This window comes from Sphaeramia orbicularis, chromosome 6 (assembly GCF_902148855.1).
Source record: "Sphaeramia orbicularis chromosome 6, fSphaOr1.1, whole genome shotgun sequence".
Classification (NCBI taxonomy): domain Eukaryota; kingdom Metazoa; phylum Chordata; class Actinopteri; order Kurtiformes; family Apogonidae; genus Sphaeramia; species Sphaeramia orbicularis.
The window spans coordinates 34,472,941-34,492,104 of NC_043962.1; the positions used below are offsets into that span (position 1 = coordinate 34,472,941).

The 19,164-nt window shown below is 38.8% G+C and overlaps 1 protein-coding gene across 1 annotated transcript; it reads left to right on the forward strand.

The window, feature by feature from the left end:
- Positions 1–8,403, forward strand: LOC115420664 (E3 ubiquitin/ISG15 ligase TRIM25). Its single transcript, XM_030136088.1, has 7 exons — positions 1–292; positions 2,146–3,080; positions 3,609–3,704; positions 6,216–6,464; positions 6,556–6,578; positions 7,121–7,272; positions 7,433–8,403. Exons 1-7 carry the CDS (start codon positions 43–45, stop codon positions 7,975–7,977), a joined length of 2,250 nt encoding a protein of 749 aa, XP_029991948.1. The 5' UTR covers positions 1–42; the 3' UTR covers positions 7,978–8,403.
- The last annotated feature ends 10,761 nt before the right edge of the window (positions 8,404–19,164 follow it).

Here is a 19,164-nt window from a genome sequence, read left to right on the forward strand (position 1 = left end):
TCCTCTCATTGCGGAAATAGACCAAACACACGCAAACACAAAATGGGTGCGTCGTTGGACACCCCGGCCAGGTGTCCCCTGTGCAACGAGCTGACCCGGGACCCCGTCACCCTGAAGTGTAACCACCGCTTCTGCCAGCGCTGTATCGGGGACTTGTGGAGTGTGAGTCCGAACGGTCCGTACCACTGCCCGGAGTGGAGGTGTAAGACCTCCTACCAGACCCTGCCGTTTGACAACACTTGGATCCGGCGGCCCGCCAGCAGCAGACGGCCTCCGCAGCCCCCCAGAGCAGGTATAAGACCCCAGCCCTACCACCAACCGGCACCGGAGACCTACAGATAAACACACAGGAGAAGAAGGGACTCATTTATCCACCGGTTTCGTTTTGTAGAACGGACATGCACTTAGAGTCAGACATGCACAGGAAGCTGCCACTTCCCTCAGGCTGCACGGAATGACATTTGTTTCAGTGTTTGCACCGTTAGGGGTCAAAGTATCAACATAAGAGCTCCTTTTCATGCAGTTTTCCTTAGTAAACATTCCCTTGCATTTTGAGGCTAAAGGTTTCAGTTGTGTTTATAACCATGTGCTAATCCAAAATCCCTACTGCTAATATTTACACCATTAACACTGTTGATCAAATACTGTATGAGCAATGAAAGGGACTCAGAGATTCAGAGATAAATGAATAGATTCTTTATTGTCATTGCACATTTCTATACAAAAAATGACAGTAATAATAATAATGTCCTCATCACAGCTGCCATTTAGTTTCTTAAAACTTTTAAGACAAACACATGCAACATTCGGACAGAAACAGTGCCATAATCAGTTCTGCATCTCTATGAAATAAAACATAAATCTCCTTCCATCAAAAAAATTACTCAGCTCTTTAAAAAAAGATGCTGACTGTGCTAACCCTTTTGACTTTTTTTTTCATCAGTTATTTATTTGTTTTCATTGTGCATCTCAGAAGTACAATATAAAAGAAAAAGAACGAAATTCACATTTTATAATACAAGATTCTGTGGCACACAAAGTGTTAACCCCACCCCCCCAGAACCTGTGGCGACCCCCATACCAACCCAATCTGGATCTCAGAATACGAAAACCAACTAATAAAGACATATACATGTATATTGATGAAAGAGAATATAATTTACAGATATAAACAGAATAGTGATCAGGAAAGTCATAGACAATTATGTTGCACTCTTTCTTTAACCATAAAATAAACACATCCCACATACTAAGCGTTTTTCGACTGGCTGCATGCGTCCGGGTCACTGACCTCTCCATCATAACTATATCTAGAAAATAATTGATCCATTGTTGCTGTGTTAAAGTATGAGGCAGCTGCCATCTCAATGCCTTTTGACTCTTTGATTATTTGTACATGTACCTCATGGTAACATGAAATAGAAATACTTAACTTTGTAAATGACATGTTAAAGCTGTGCTTCATGTTGTTCCATTCCCTCTGACAACATTAATACTTACTAATCCATAAGATGGGTTCATGACCTACTTTTTCATGCCACAGCAATTCCTTGTCTCAGGTTATCATATACAAAAAGAAATCCAGCATTAAGTTCTATGTAATGATGTATACAATGCTGTAAATTTCTTATAATATAGACACATAACAGGGATAACTTGATGGCTTAGTGCAGGGGTGGCCAACACTAGGCCTGGAGAGCCACAATCCAGCATGTTTTAGGTGTTTTCCTCTTTCAGCACACCTGATGGTCATTATCAGGCTTCTGCAGAGCTTGATCATAGGCTTATCATTTGAATCAGGTGTGTTGGAAGAGGGATACATCTAAAACATGCAGGATTGTGGCTCTCCAGGACCAGGGTTGGCCACCCCTGGCCTAGTGCTTAGCAGGAATGTCACATAGATATGAATTCCACTCCTCTCTTTCCCACATTTCTTGTTTCTCTCTACTTTGTGCAGTCTAATAAAACCACTAATTCCTACAAACACTTTGAAAAAAGAACATTACAACAATTCATGTGCAAACAAAAAGTGCATCTGGAGGGCCAAATGCAGCTTTCAGGTGTTCATGAGGAGTATTAATGGAAAGTGCAAAGTCAGGTTTCCCTCTGACCTGTTTTATTTTGCTTGTGTTCTTTTATTTGAAGATAATTTGAGGAACGATGAACAAAACAGTCTCGACTCCACCTTGAGGAGGCCCTCTCTCACCAGCCGGCTCCTGGGAAAGAGAAAGGCCAGCACACCTGTACCAGAGCAACCCGACTCAAAGCGATCCAGTCTGCAGTCTCCCGCTGACTCGGAGACTCCCAGCACTTCTTTGTCAGAAGGTGTGAAGACAGCCAAAGATGCGGTGTGCCCAGAGACTCCTCAGTCTGAGTGTGATGACGGTGCCTCCACCAGTGACAACTCTGACAGCAATACTGTACCTGCAAGTGATGTGCAACAAGACACGTCGATCCAGCAGAGTGAGCATAAATCAGAAGACGATGTCAAATTGGATGACTCCGACAGCTCAGATGAAGTGGATCTGTGTGATGCATCTCTTCTTACAACCCCCAAGAAAGACACACAAGTGACACAAACCCATGCGTCACCAAAGACACCTACTGCACCTGCCAGCTCAGGTTCCTTTCCTGTGGTCTCACCTCCAGTAAATGATAATTCTCCTGTACAACCTGTCGGCAAGCCTCCTCTGCTGATCAACAAACAGTCAGGTACTGCTTCTGAGTCCTCCAGTCATGTCGGCATGTTCCCCAGACCTGAGAGCAAAAAAAGTGGTCCAGTGCCGTGCCATTATTGCCCTAAAATGCGGTGTCAGTCGGCTGTGAAAACCTGTCTGGTGTGTGGAGCCTCTATGTGCACAGAGCACCTGCGTCCACACCTGGAGTCCCTTGTGTTCCAGAGTCACACCCTGGTTCCACCCATGGAAGATGTTTCCCTCTGGAGGTGTCAGGAGCACCAGGAGATGAACCGCATCTACTGTCGGCAGTGTGGAGTGTGTGTGTGCACTGTGTGTACGGTCATAGGCTCCCACCGCGACCATGTTTGCATCAGCATCAGGGAGGCAGAACGAGATCTCAGGGTAAGAGGAAAGAACACTACAGATAAGTGTTTTTCAACCTTGGGGTTGCCTGGAATTTCTAGTAATTGATAAAAGTTTAAATAAAAAAAAAACAAAACAAAAAAAACTAGTAAAATATTTTTTAATGATTCAATATATATTTCATTATGCTTAAAACACCACACATTTTCCTAATAAAATCCAGTTCAAATAAAATGCAGGATATAATATCTGAGAGGGCATATATTGATTCACCCGATCATGTGACCGTATGCGTTATTATGCTTCAACCTGCCCAGACACAGACACAGTCAGAAAATCGGACCGAACAGAGAATGGGAAGATTTCTTTGCCCGCCAAAAGAAAAAAGTCTCCGTTTTGAATGTCTGGGGTCACCAGAAATTTGTGATGTTAAAATGGGGTCACGAGCCAAAAAAGGTTGGGAACCACTGCTATAGATGTACAGGAGTTGCACTTAAAGAAAAAAAAAATGTAGTGAATCCCAGAATCATGAATGTGTGTTGTGTTTTTTTTTTTTTCCTGTCACAGGCAAACCTTAAAGATGAGATCAAACAGCTGCAGGAGGCTGAACAGCAAATGAAGAACAGAGTCACTGAGCTCACCCAGAAGAAAGAGGCCTTCAGAGTAAGAGAAGAACCTCATACCAGACAGACAAAGTCATGTACAGGGAGAAAAACAGGCTTATGGTTTTATATGAGAACACAAAGAAGGGCTGCACGATACTGTAAAAAAAATTACGATTTTTTTTTTTTTTAACCCTGCAATATATATTGCGATATGAAGAAATACTCAGGAGGATATAACAGCTGTGGTGCCGATGTAAATGGTCAAACAAATTAGTTGTGTTACCTCTCATTGTGGCGACACAGAACATATGTTTCAATATCATCCTTCTTGTAGCTGAAATAATTCCAGATAACTGACGTTGCTTTTCTTTTTGGCGCCAAATCTTCGTTTTTGGTGATTTTCTCTTGTTCGTTGCTCCTTTTTCAGTCTTGTTACCAGTGACTCACTCCATGTGCAGGGGTGTGGTCTGCTTCGGCAAACTGGTTAGGAACGATTGTGACTGGTAGATCGCTGTGCGCAGTATGTGTCAGGTACCCAGGTTGAAATTAGATGGGAACACGTTGAGTTCATTTGCCTCCTACATTGTAGAATCTGCAATGTGACTATTGCACACACGTACATTGTGATGTTGCTCAAACGATATGTCGTGCAGCTCTAACACAAGCACTTGCCCTATGTAATATGTGAAAAAAATACATGTATTCATTACTTCTTTTATATCCATCTTAGTGCACCTTTAAAAAACATGAACACTTTTGACTTTGCTGGTGTACATCTATGGTACCAATCTGTTGCCTGATATCTTTTATTATTTTTTTGAACACAAAAACCTTAGCACCCCTTAGACACCCAGAAGAAACACACACTAAATCCTTGACTAAACAGAAGAAACTGATATGAAATGCAAAGAACAGCAACAAAGAGAGCAACTGGGCAAGTTTGTGGTTAAGGCTACGTAGTACAGTTGAGAATGCACATGGTGATATCCATTTATTCCGGGTAGATTCAAGTCATTCATCCATCACCCCCACCCAGTCCTGATACTTAGGTGGCTGATTGGTTTGGAAACAGACCTATTGTAGAGTAAATGAGCATGTGTGAATAAAATCTATGAAATATGTCATTGAATTTCTTTAGTATATACCTGTAAGCTGGTTCCAATGTTGAGGACTCTTCCACCAACATGCAAAGGGTCTCAGAGGTCTTCAGCCCTGTACAACAGCAACACTGTCCCACACCAGCTACCATTAGCTTAGAAATGGAGTATGGAAACAATGACCCCTCAAAACAAGATTCTTCATATTTTTGTTATTTGGGTATTTTTATGGAAATCCTGAGCGCTAAAGAACAGTTCATCATAAATTCAAGACACGTTTTGCTGATTATTTATGTTCCTTTAGCCCAGGGGTAGTTAATTATGATTTAAGGAGGTCAGGATTGAGAAAATTTCCTCGTGTACAAGTCTGCAGCATCATCATGTTTAAGTTGCGTGATAATTTAGTTATACATTAATTAATTTATATCCTCCTGAGACCCAGCAAAGCATTTTTGTCCTCTGCAGGGGACAAGAGTTTCACAACTTAACTTAAAAACAAAAGCACTGTCCACTGCAAAGGATATTTCATATATATACTGTATATATAAAAGAAATGCATCTGAAAAAACTGTTGCATCATGCTGTTTCCAATCAAGGCAATTATCTAATATAAAAAGCCAAAACTTTTTTACTTTCCTGGGTCACAGAAGGATATCAAGGTTACTTTATTTATACCTGTGGGTAGATTTGTTTTGCAGACATAGTGACTGCTTTTGGCATTGCAACAAAACATACATTGAACCTGTTAGGCATGGTACTTGATCTAGCATCCAGACGAGACAAAAAGTGCTCAGTGTTCCACCATTCATCAGTATAGCAGCATGGATAAGTAAAAGCATAAAATAAATAAGATCAAATAGATAAAAACAAGATGCAATAAAACATAATAAAAACCCCAAGAAGATAAAAACAGTCTCTGGGATAAGAACCAGGATAAGAACATAAAATAAAAAAATTAGAAGTCACACTAATAATAATAAATAGAACAAATAAATAGAATAAATAACTAAAATAAGTACATAGAGTGCAATTTCACTTTTTCTGATTGAGCTTATGTATATTGAAGAAGTGAAGTCAATTACTCAAATCAGATGATGAAACCTATAATTCAGTGCCATTTCAACAATATTTTTAGTGCAACTTTGTACTCTGGAGGAATAATTATTAACTCATTGAAACCTGCAGAGCCCAGATGGGTGGAAAAACCCTGTCATATGTACTGTACCTTTCAGTCAGGCCTACAGACTTGTAATGCTTGTTAGGCTGAATCCTCTAAATATGTTTTGTTTTGTAAATCAGTGAATTATTAGTTAAAGATCTATCCTGCTTTCCGTGTCCTGTGCCTGTTGATGTTGTAGAATGAGGTAAAACTGAGAAAACACTATCCTTGTTTTCAATTTGCTGCAAGGACTCTCAAATCAACGTTAAGAGCATTTTCCTAATATAGTCAAATATCCATCCTTCATGTTCAGGTGGTTTTACGTCAGGCACATTTGGGGGTGGAGCAGCAGTACGGGGCCATCAGAGAGGCCCTGGAGCAGGAGGAGCAGGAGGCTCTACAGTGTGTGAAGAAGGAGGAGAGCAGGGTTCTGGGCGGACTGGAAGACAAACTTGGACACCTCCAGCGCTTTCTGCTCTCCATCCACCAGGGCCTGCACACTCTGGAGGGGCTGGCTGATGCCAAAGGAGATAGAAGCATCCAGGACCAGGCTTTCATTATGGTGAGAACCCATGTAAAGAAGCAGAATTATTAATATACCTGGTACTGGAATATGAACCGTAATCGTCTTTTTCTTCCTTTTCATGTCATAGGAATACAGCAAGGTAGCCCAAATGTAAGTGACGCCTTTTAAAACTAAACTTTATTGCATTAACTGTGCTTATTTTTTGTGCTTAAAGGGCTACTTACTTATAATAGTGTTGATGGAAACTAAAACTCTTAAACTTAAATTTCTATATATTTGTGAGCATGGGCTCACATAATCACATCTAATCAAGTTTTTATTCATTTTCCTGTCTTAATACTGTACAGCACTATACAAAAATGGCACAAACAGTTAAAAAAATGCATTGAGGGAGGACTAAAGGCGAGTAATAAATGAATAAAATAATTAAATGAATTTATCCAAGACCTTAACACCATGAAAATAATCTCATTTCTTTCACATACTCTTGGCTTTAATTATAATAAAAAAACACAATGTATCCTCCATTTATGATACTGACTAAATGTTAGATGTCTGTAGTACATAAATACAGTCGTGTTTTTGTTTTACAGAATGTTAATTTTTTAAATTTTTGCATATTTTTTTATTTTACTGCTACTTTTAGTCTTAGTTTTGATTAAGTATAATAACAATAGTTGGATCATTTCTAGGTCTAGTGACATTGGAAGTGTGGAGCAGTTCGAAGCTCCAGAAGAAGTGGATCAGGCCCGGTTACAGTGTCTGCAGAGCTGGACTGAGAAACGGCTGGACTCTGTTGTGATCACAGTGCCAGGCAAAGACAGAGACCTCTACAGGCTGCTCTGTGAGGAAATAAAGTTTTTATACTTTGTGCTCATTGAAGACACTGAGCTTCTTCACTCTGAGGTCTAAATGTCTCCTCTCGGCTGGAGGTGGCATATTCAATTAGTCTGACACATCTTCTCATCTGTTTCTCCTTGTCACTTTCCTTTCCCTGAGAACAGATGGTGCTGTCCTCATCTTGGATGCAGACACTGCCCATCCTAAGCTGCGACTGTCTGAGAACAACCGTGGGGTGACCTACAGCGAAGCCCAGCAGACCTACACGGACCACGAGGCTCGCTTCAGCTCCTTCCCGCAGGTCTTAGCCTCACGTGCGCTGGATGCCGGACGCTGGTATTGGGAGGTAACTGTGTCCATCGACGACGGCCGCTGGAAGGTGGGGCTGTGCGAGGGTCAGATAGAGAGGAAAGGTCAGAAGGATAGCTCTCGTCTGGGCTTCAACTCGTACTCCTGGTGTCTGGCCTGTGACAGGAGGAAGGTGGAAGCGCTACACAACAAGGCGTCCGTTCCTGTGGACGCAGACGGGCTGCAGAGGGTGGGGGTGTTTCTCGACTTCGACGAGGGTGTTTTATCATTCTTTAATGTGACACCAGGGGGCAGTCTAGCTTTAATGCATTCTTTCAAGCACAGATTTACTGAGCCTGTTTACCCAGCCTTTGCTGTGTCTAAAACACACCTGACCATCTGTGATCTGTTCGAGTCGTGAACTGTCGGATTCATAGAGAATATATTAGAGCTCCGTGCCTTTTTTTATACCTGAAAATTCATTCCGTATAAATGTGCCATTGTAAAGTCTCTGGGATAAGTTCTGTGCATTACTTTCCTGCATCCTTTTACTGTGATTTATTTTTTTTAATCAGTTGATAGTACTAGAATTTATCATATCAGCAAAGTTTTCATGCAATATCACAGATGTTAGTAGCATAGTTGTTAGCAACAGTATTTTAACTTTAATATGTTTTTAATCAGAATGATCAAGGAAGTGTTTATATGGGTGGGAAACCACTTCTGGTGTTAAAATAATATTATGCTTTTTTATGTCTGTTACCTGACTCCTCTTTGAGACCAACCTCTTGTCCTACTTCAGAAATAAAAATGTCAAGTTTCAAAATAAAATAAAACCTGTATAACCGCTTGTTTCGGTACATCCCATTTTCACTGAAAATAGAAACACAGGTGGGTGAGTGTGTGCTGTGTTTCCCTTCAACAGGTGACAGTTGGTGTGCTAACTTTGAACTGTTACTGCCCCCACAGCATGTGAGCTTTACAGACAACAAACACTGCTTTTGGCACAACGTCCCTCTGGTATCACAGATTACTGTTGTTACTAGATTACCATACTCCTTGCAAATTCTGAGGCTCATTTATTCTGACTGGGGTTTGTGTTTGACGTCACTGGGAGGGATGAAAGTGATGTTTACACAAACTCCTTCTGGATGATTGCTAGAGCACCAGGGTGTCAGTGGTATAAGGACAGCTGGTCATGGATCAGTTTATCCAGTCTATTTACTAATTGACTGAAATAAAAAATCCTAAGGATCCTCAACAGTACATGTAATATAAATGAATAGTACTTATAGTGTGGTTGCTGTCATGTTTTAATACTTTAATAAGGTTTTTTTTAAAATTCCTGAACGTATGTTTTTTTCCCTTAAACTTTAATTTGGAATGATTCCAGATATTTGTGTAGGTGAAACCACCAACCATAGATACAATTTCACACTCAGCCATGTAATCCAACAGTGGTTGGACACCCTTTCCGGGTTTACTCTCTTTTCTTTACTCCCTAGCTGGCACAAGAAGGCAGGATATACGACATGAGTGTCTGCGAGGAGGAGGAGGCTCTAACAGTCAGGATAATTAAATTCTCCTCTCCCTGTCCATCCGCTGCTCTCTCACACTCGCCTTTCCAGACTACTTACTGTTAAATTACAGAATGCGTGCAGGGAAGGATGTGTCAGATGGTTATTAAGACATACAATGTATGGAATGTGATGAAGTATTGAAAGCTGTAGACAGCTTTATTGGTTTCTAATTGGGTATTTCAGAGGACAGGTTCTTCATTAGTGATTTTTTTGTGTCTCCCACGTTCTAAAAGGTAACAGTCAATGTGTCTACTTGTCAAAGTTTCCTCCTATAATACGCCATCCCTGCCTGCTTGTGGCAGCTGTGTTGAAATGCACTCAGGTATTTGTGTCTCAGTGTGATATCTAAAGAATCAATGCCTAAATTAACACGTCAGTAGCGTAGCCGTCTGCAGTAATAGATTGCTTTGTGGATGTGGCATTTCTTTGAAGCATGTATTATATAACATTGACATTAACTAAAATTATTTGTTGATTTGCAGTAACAGAGAAAGGTATAAAGGAATAGACTGCTCCCAAATAAACGTTTAAGACACAGCTCAGAGGTATAAATCCGGAAATAAAAGTGGTATTTGCTTTTAAAATCAATGTCTAATAAAAAGTAATCCAAACTTAATCACAATCAATACACTTGTGTGTTCAGAACTGCATAAATGTTTTGTTGGTCATATAGAAAGGACTTTTCTTGGCCTGTATTTTCTACACTGAATCAGAACAGAAAGTAGCCTCATTTGCAGAGCTTTCCAGATAAGCACTCTGCTTAAGATTGCATGCTTTTACCTCTTATTGTTGTGAGCAAGGAAAGTGGAGTGGAAATGACTGAGGTCACAGCCTTTCAAGCTGATGGTAGGCAGCAAGTCTTAATGCAAGAAAACATCAGTCTTCTTCAGTGTTTGCCTTTTTGATTTATCATTGACTATTTCTTTGAGCTTAAGGACTATGATATATAGTGCAATTAGATTCAGGCCTTTTCAGTACTGAGGCAATTGTGTTTTTTGTAGAGGTGATAAGTAGCAACAGCCCTGGAAATACTTATTTCTCTTCAGTTGAAAACTTGAGCCAAATCAAGGAGAAATTTCTGACAGGGAAGTCTGATCCTCCTGAAGTCATCCTGCTGGATCTAAATCAGACAAATGTGATGACTCAAGTCATGATAAGTCCTGAATGAAAGTTGGATTTACAATATAATCAACTAACAAGACATTAAAAAACAAGGCAGGCAAGTTTATTTGTATAGCACTATTCATTCACAGGGTAACTCAAAGTGCTTTACAAAGGCATAAAAAAACATAGAAGAAAAAAAAAGACAATCATATTAAAATCATATGTTAAAATTAACATTAAAATTAAAATAGAGTAAAGCAAGACATTAAAATAAAGAAGTCATCATTTTGTGTCATATAAAAACAGATGGCAAACACTGTACAGTCCAAATATGTATGTTCTAATTATACGATCTGCTCATTGAACACGGTAGCTGGTGAAAACAGCCTCGAGCGAGGGCTGTTGGGTAATTGGGTGTGTGTTAAACTGGGTTTGTGCTCATTGTAAACCATCCTCTCATTAGCAGACCGGACAGCATCCTCCTTCCTCCACAGAGGGTACAAATAAACACACAGACTACTTTACCAGCATGTCAGTGCATAGAATGACTACCATGCATAATTAAAGTGTTAACAGCCATTATCATCTGTGTGTCATAAAGACAGCCTTCAGTCCTGAATAGTTCTTTTTTTTATATACATATCCTCCAAAAAGGAAAATCAGACACTTAATGTTATCAACACTGCAGCAGATGAGGTGCTCTGGTCTTTCCTTTTCTTCTATTGTCTGTGCACATGCAACATTCACAAGGAAGCTGTTACCATTTTACAATTCTTATTATCAGCAAATTTAATTGGAAAAAAATCATGTTTTGTTTTACAGGTAAACTGTCTGTGTTTACTCTAAAAGTGATTTTGGTGATATTTCTGCTTGTCAAATGTAATCTGTAATTGATGTGTCCTGATGTTGGTGCATTTTAAAACGATAAGACAGATTTTATGTGATAAACCAAGCTGATTTTATTGGAGCATCTTCCACCGTATGCAGCTATGCCTTGTGGCCATATCTCCTGTTGGCATGGCAACGGTCGGCGAGCTCAGGTGAGCAGGGACTCTCACGTGTTTGACCCAGTCACCTGTCAGACTTGGCACAGTGTATGGAAATCTGAGACGGTGCAGGCGATGGGTCTATTGTTGAGTGACGGGCCTATTCTTCCTCCTTCACCTTTCACCAGGCTAATCAATTTACTCTTGGCTGTTCGACAGAAGACGCCTCATGGTTCTTGTGTGTGTCCATCTCTGTGTCTGTCAGTCAGTCAGGCCTTAACTGACACAATACAATTCAACGTACAGTACCGTTCAGTATTATACCACATCTCCTGTCTGTCAGTGCAGTGCCGGGTTTAATTCTATCCAACATCAGTTTCAATGTAAATGATGTAAATACAGTCGTGGAAAAAATTATTAGACCATCAAAAGTCATCAAAAACAATGGTTATGCAATCAAGTACTGACTCCTGTGTGTATCATGTGACTAAAACAGACAGAAAAGAAAACATGGAATGCCTAAAAGCACTGTTATTGTCAGTACAATGCCACAGCTATTGATGTAAGAACTGAAGTGATTTTGGTTATTATCAAGAAAACATGGAAAATGGCTAGATATCAGCTCTGAAATGAAACTCTTATGAGCTATTTTTGTTGTTATCATTATATTTGTCCAAACAAATGTACCTTTAGTTGTACCAGGCATTAAAATGAACAAGAAATGGAAGAAAACAAGGGTGGTCTAATAATTTTTTCCACGACTGTAAATACAGTGAAGTCTTTTGTTTCACAGAATGTTTATGCTATGTATTTCAGCATTTATTCTCTTTAGTTTGTAATTATATTTAGTTTTTCAGTTTAGTTTTACTTAATTTTTCAGTGCCCAAGTAGTTTGACTAGTTTTAGTTTAGCCTTCATTACTTTAGTTTTCCAGGTATTGGGATGCATGGCATCAAATACAACTTGCAAAACCAAAGATCTCATATAGTATAAAGTCATTTTTTGTAAACTGTGAATCATTAGCTTTGTTCAACCCACAGCAGATCTCATATAATATAGTTGGGCATGAGAACAGTTTTTATCTGCAGTTTTATTTTAGATTTTAGCATATTTTTTTTTTTATTTTACCACTACTTTTAGTCTTAGATTTAAGTATAATGACAATACTTGGATCATTTTTAGTGTTTTTGTCAGTACAGTGCCATAGATATTGATGTAAGAACTTAACCTATAAAGACTCAAACAGCCACTGGCAACTCAAACCATCTAGTGATGTAAAATGTTTGATACCTGTTGATCCACTTATCCTATATATACATGTAAATAATTGGTGTAAAATTCAGTTTGTCATCTTTTCATGGTCATCAGATATGACCCATTTGGACGTTCAGAGGCTCTGTAGTAAACGTGGAAACACCATCATCTTCTACAACATTGATTCGCCAGTAAAACCCATGTACTTCAATAAATGACAGTTGTTGGAGAAGCTTGTTTTTATGTCCAATTAGTGATAATATTTTACTGTATAAGTCACTTTTTCTTAAGTTTTCTCTGTTTTTGATATAATATCCCTCAATTATTAAAGAACATGATCTGTCAATCAAATATAGGAAAATACCAGATTTTCACTGAAAAAGTGCAAAAATACAAAGAATAATATTATAATAAATGGTGATAAATGACTTAAGAAAGGTGCAATAGAATGAAAAATTCATCTGGGAACTGCCACAAAAGTAGCACTGGGTCTTTATGGGTTAAGTGATGTTGGTTATAATCAAGAAAACCATGGAAATTTACTAGATATCAGCTCTTAAATTCAACTATTATGAGCAATTTTTGTTGTTATCATTATATGTGTCCAAACAAATGTACTTTTAGTTGCACCAAGCATTAAGATGAACAACAAATTGAAGAAAGCAGAGGTGGTCTAATAATTTTTTCCGTGACTGTATGTACTTCTCTCTTCTATGTGGAGGTATCACCCTTCAGTCCTTCACCTGCCGTCCCATTATGATTAGGACAAAATAACAACAGCATCTATTTCAAACCTCCTCTATCGTTGACCCTGGTGCCCGTCTGTCTCTGCCTCCTATTTCTCACATCCTTTTACCCCCCCATCTGTTATCTCTCAGAACATCCTCTTCATTTTCAGCTTTGTTTATTCATTTATTTGTCGTAATGGTCTTCTCACTGGATCCCTCAACAGGAAGGTCAGTGTTTTGGGTCTCAGGAGGTAGATGAGATCCAGAGTCTTGATTAAGAACATGTGAGCAGAGAGAACCCCTGCTCTCCAACAGTAAAAGGTTGAAGTATGTGCCTAATCTTAGTTACATCCTGTATATTACCTCTGATAGAAAGCAGAGGAGGACCTGCAAAGATATAAATGCAACTGACCATTATAAGTGATTAGTATCTGGTTTATTTCTAATGTAGAAGCCTATAGTAGACTTAGTAGGAGCATAATGACATTCTGTTTGGTTGTTTATTTAACCCACATCCTGTGATCTTGTGTTAATTTGCATCATCTACTTTTCCCTCCTGTGTTATTTGCTTTTGTTTTTAACAACAATTATGCTAAGAGGATCTACTGCAGCATGTATTTGCACAAGATTATTGGATTAATTTTATCCTGGAAATGTGTTTGGGTGCAGTCCATAAAGGTAATTGGGTTAAAGTTTTTATTTTTATTTTTTTTATTTAGCTGTTTTGTTTGCCCTTTGAGACTCTTATGTTCTTGGAAAAACAAGGATGAACTGAACTGTGGCTCTGATGGGTCTGTCAAGTTGTCATCTGTTAAGTGTTATATTGTTGTAGCAGGTTTGAAATAAATATGCGAACTGAACTGAACTAATCATTATAACTGCATCTTCCATTCTGACACATTTGGGGCTGTTGCTCTCTTTTCTTTCATCTGCAAGTTTGTCGTTTCTGTCCAGAACTACTGATTCCTCGAGCACCATTTTTATCCCAAACAGAATCACCACAGATACAGAGCTCTGTATCTTGCTCTTTTAATCCTTTATCTTGATTGCATTCCAGCGATAATCAATTGCTGTATCTTTCTCTGTTCTGCTTAGGGCAATGTAATAGTAACAGCTTGCCCAAACTAGCACATGTTTCACCTAAAAAGCTATTGATAAAGCATTAAAGTGTCAGCCAAGGACACTGTGTTGCTGTGTGTGCATGTATTGTATGAACTTAATCATGTGTGTGAAGGTTAGCTGTGTCCCCTGAGTCTCACTGGCTCTTTCCTGCCTATAAATCAGATCACTGACACTGGTTGTACTTATTAGTTCTACCAAAGTCGCTGAATTCTGTGACCCCTATCATCGACAGGCAAGTACACTTAAAATAATGAGTATTAACTTTGATTCGATGCACAAACCAATTTTCATAGTCTTTGCTGGTTTTACTTTGTTATGTTTGTTGTGTATAAAATGGAGACAATGGATACCCCAAGGCATTATATGTTTTTATGCATTTATTTTTATAGTCCCATCTGCTATGGTTGAAAGTGATGTTGGGAAGACATGTAAAATAAAGAAAAAAAATAATTGACTATTCTTCTCAGAGCCACTAAAACTAAAGAAACAATAATGAAAATGTTGTACAGATATTTCTGTAGGAATGTAAGGAGTAAAAGTGAAAAGTTGCCAGAAAAACAAATTCTCAAGTGAAGCCAGTGAAGATCTGTTTTAACCCATAAAGACCCAAACAACCACTGGTGACCAAAATCATCTACCAATATACGATGTCTAATCCCTGTTGATCCACTAATCCTATCAATCCATGTCAATAATTGGTGTAAAATACAGTTTATCATCTTTTCATGGTCTTCAGATATGTCCCATTTAGATGTTCAGAAGCTCTGTAGTTACCGTGGAAACACCATCATCTTCTACAGCATTGATTCACCAGTAAAACCCATGGAGTTGGATCAGTGACAGTGGATGGAGACACTTGGTTTATGTTCAGTTAATGACAGATTGGACTGAAAAAGACACTTTTTCTTCATTTTTCTTCATTTCTTAATTTAAAAAAAAAACTTTAATCTGAGCTTTTCATCAACATCTACATGATCAGTTAATTAAATATAGGAAAATACCTGATTTGTATTAAAGAAACGCAAAATACAGAGCATAATATTAGAATAAATGGTGATAAATCATTTAAGAAAGGTTAATTAGAGAGAAAAATTCATTTGGGAACAGACACTAAAGCTAGCTCTGGGCCTTTGTGGGCTAACCCTATAACGCCAAACGTATCATATTAGATACATGAGTTTTGAAGCCATCTACATGATCAGTGTGATATTTTTTTTCTTGAAAAACCTGATGTATACAATACACGGATAATCCACCTGGGGGGATGAATTTGTTCACCTGAGGCCTTTCTAGTGACACTACAAGATTGTCATTAATGAGGAAGGATGCAGAAGTTTGACAGTTTTGAAAAGGAATTACCAATTTGTTAGACATTTTTGTGTTGTATTATGCTTTTGTTTGTTCAGAAGTAATAATATTTGAGCATTGAGACCTGATGTATCAAATATGATACAAAACTGAAACTCATGGAAATTGATATGTGGAAAAAAAAATTTGGGGTTGTTCAGAAGGACCAATGGAATGGACCTGGAATTTTCTGTCCATGATCTCATGGTTCAGGCTTTACAGGACAGGGTTAATGTCATTATAATACTTCCCACATCTGATCATACATACTGCAGTTTACCCAATACACATAAGACTCTTAGAAGAATAATTATTGCATATTCAAGTATTTTCATCCTAGAGAGGGTGGAGAAAAATAAAACATCCCAAGTTTTAGATTGTTCATGTGTGAAAATGGGTGAAAATGAAACTCATAAATAAGGATTACCTGCAACAATCAGAAAACAACTGATATGCAGAGTCACAAACAAAAACTCATAAAGTGATCATCAATTTAGCTGACTAATTGAAACTACCTGCAGGAGTATTTAATTGTAAGTGAAGGATCGGATATTATAAGTGAAGCTTTCGAGGCAATTACCCTGAATCTATTGTGTGACAGCAGCCTTATAAGTCCTAATGGCAGCTGTGGGAGATGTGCCATCACATTTATCTTTTCTGTACACCATCAAAATGTCAGCCAGGAGAGCTCTTGACCCCGAGCAGATGTACAACCGCTGATTATGAGCATGGAAACATTTGGCATTTCCACACATTCACAACAGCCCTGTATCTCCCTGCTCTGCCCAGTGCAATCAGGTTGGTTCGCTGCAAAAGTATTGCATCTTCAGAATATAATCATCCTACATTTTCATTTCACCCTGCGTTTCTCCTGGGCCTCCTTTCAGCTGTCTGGAATGTTTTCCTATCACTGATGGAGACCGGGGGCTTTATGGTTTTCAGAGTAATTGCTATGCTACTGTTCGAGCCTTTCAATGGAAATTTTCAGGATGAATCGTGATATTATTGCTTCTCCTTTGAACACATAAAATAAATGCGTGCATTTTAATCAGGGCTGCTGAAGCTAAGGTGTGTTAAATGGTAAAAATGCTGCAAATCTGGACAGCGATGGATAACTCCCTTGTTTTTGTAAAATCTAGAGAAGAATCTTCAAATTTTCTCCATGCTTTTTTCTGATGAGGTACCAAATCAAAGAGTGTACTGTGTGCTCATTAAAGTACATTTCATCGTTTTTTCTCCTTCTTACTCGAACTTATGTCTGACTCATAATGTATTCCATCTCTCTGTCTGTCTCCCCATTTGCCTCCTCTGAGGATTTGCTGACTTGAGTGATTTATTGACATCTCAAATTTAGTCTCACAGTGAAACGTAACTAACACCATATCCCTGGGGAAGCCAGCTCGTCACACCTGAATACACACTAAGCCAACTTTTTCCCTCCAACCCCTGTCATTGATACCCTTATTTTATTTCTGCTGACAATAAATGACCTCATTTGAATGTTGTACAAATGCTTAATAGGTCCTGACTAGCGTAGCAACGTGAAAATCTACCCCATTTTTCAATAACAGCTCCATTTTTCCCTACTTTTTAGAACACTGTAAATGTGTAGGCGGTGTTAGCAACAAAGGACGATCGACTAAAGTACCACAAGTACCTCGATGATGCATTAGTAGGGATATTTTATGTAGAAATAACGTGCTTCACATAGTCCTCATCCAGAAACACTCACATTACTGTAACAGTGTAAACAAGGCTGTAATGGAGATGAGTGGTCTGTCTCCCTGTGTTATTTCATACTCAGACACCGTCCTATTGTCAGATACTGGTTTGTTTATTTGACAGGAAAATTCAATTTAAACAGAAAATATACTGAGCATACCTTCAGCAGAAAACTATATTAGTGTATATTTTAGTTCACTCAAAAACTCTGATTTCCAAATAGGGTTTGATCCAGGGAGTTGATATCAAGCTGAAATAGCTGCAGTAGCTGATCGCTTTGACTTTGCCTTTGCCTTTTGCTTCGAGTGCTGCAAAGGTGAGCACACGCTGACCTATACATACATGAAGGACTGAGAGAGCAGCTCAAAGTGCAAGAGAAGTCACCTGATGTCTGTCCTTCTACATGCCCAGCAGCTCAGAGACTTCAAGAGTGTCAGCCTGGCTCTTATTTCAGTTCCTGCTGCAGACCACAGATACAGTACCCTCAGTCCTCTCCTCCTGTCAATGCAACAACTGGCCTGTCAGCAGGATAAGGCACAAATCAATGTACACATATGAGAACATCTTTGATGAGCCACGCTTGTCTAAAACGTTCTCAGTGAGACACCAGACCACAGTGAAAGCCACTTCTCTGACTTCTCTTAAAATAGCCTTGATTCGAGGTGTGGAGCTCATTTCACCTCTCAGATGTTTTTTTTTTTTTTTTTTCTCCAGACACATTTCTACTCGCTTATCTCTCTAGGGTTCATTCATTGGTGTGGAAAAAGAGAAGCGATTCTTCTTACACTTATTTATCCTCTTGCTCCTGTGGGCTGTGTGGTATTTGCTGAGGTGTGGAGCCTGATGAAGACAACCATGGTTCCCACTCACAACCGTAATCTTTCACTTTGCCTGAGATTCAGCCCATTCGTTTTCAGAACTTTAAATCCTCCTTCTTTATTATCATGGCACCGGGCTGGACTCTAATCTATTTTTCACATTCTGCTGCACACTTATCTCCCTATGGACCACAGCTCAAGCTGTTTCTCAGTGGGTGAGGCGATTCGTCCTATTTTCCACCAAGGTTCAACAAATAATATCCCTTTACAATTCTGCCTTTGCAATGTTCTGACATTTATTACATCAGGGCAGAAGATGCACAGCACTGTCTTACTTACTGCAGGCTTTCTCCTCTTTTTAAGCTTTTTTCTTTTGGATATTTCAACCAGATGATCACTGATGAATATTTAAATGATGGATTTTGCTTCTACAGCCTCTTCACTGTAGTGACTCTAGGCCAAATTTAGGCACAGCGAAGCTTTGAGCTGGCTTCAGCAGTATCATCAGTAAGACTGTAAGGCAAACCCTTGAAAAGCTCAACTGAATCAGCCTGTAAAAATTAATTATGGCTGGATAACAACATTGTAACTGTTCCCAGTTATGGTCTGAACAGTGGATACAAACTTTTACAAACTGGAGAGTATTGGATCAAATTTATCTCAGTGGGTCTTAGATGTCTTTGAAATAAATAAATGTTCAATATTTGTCTTTGTAACTGAAATGCGAAACAAACAAACAAACAAAAATCAGACATTTCAGACTTTGTCAGTGTCATCATTATCATCTTCATGCTAATATGCTAACAATGATAAGCATGTTGATAATTAACAGGTGTTACATATTTAACATTTAGTCCAGTGTTAATTATACAATATACTTACAGTGGCAGCCAAAATTATTAAAACACTTGGCATATTCAAGAGGTTTCATTCTTTTTGTTTATTTG

What these genes read in the sequence shown, in the direction of transcription:
- LOC115420664 (XM_030136088.1), top strand. Translation starts at nt 43, where the DNA reads ATGGGTGCGTCGTTGGACACCCCGGCCAGGTGTCCCCTGTGCAACGAG. An exon ending in TCCGCAGCCCCCCAGAGCAG is followed by an intron (nt 293 to 2,145) that starts GTATAAGACCCC and finishes TTTTATTTGAAG; the next exon opens with ATAATTTGAGGAACGATGAA. An exon ending in AGGCAGAACGAGATCTCAGG is followed by an intron (nt 3,081 to 3,608) that starts GTAAGAGGAAAG and finishes TTCCTGTCACAG; the next exon opens with GCAAACCTTAAAGATGAGAT.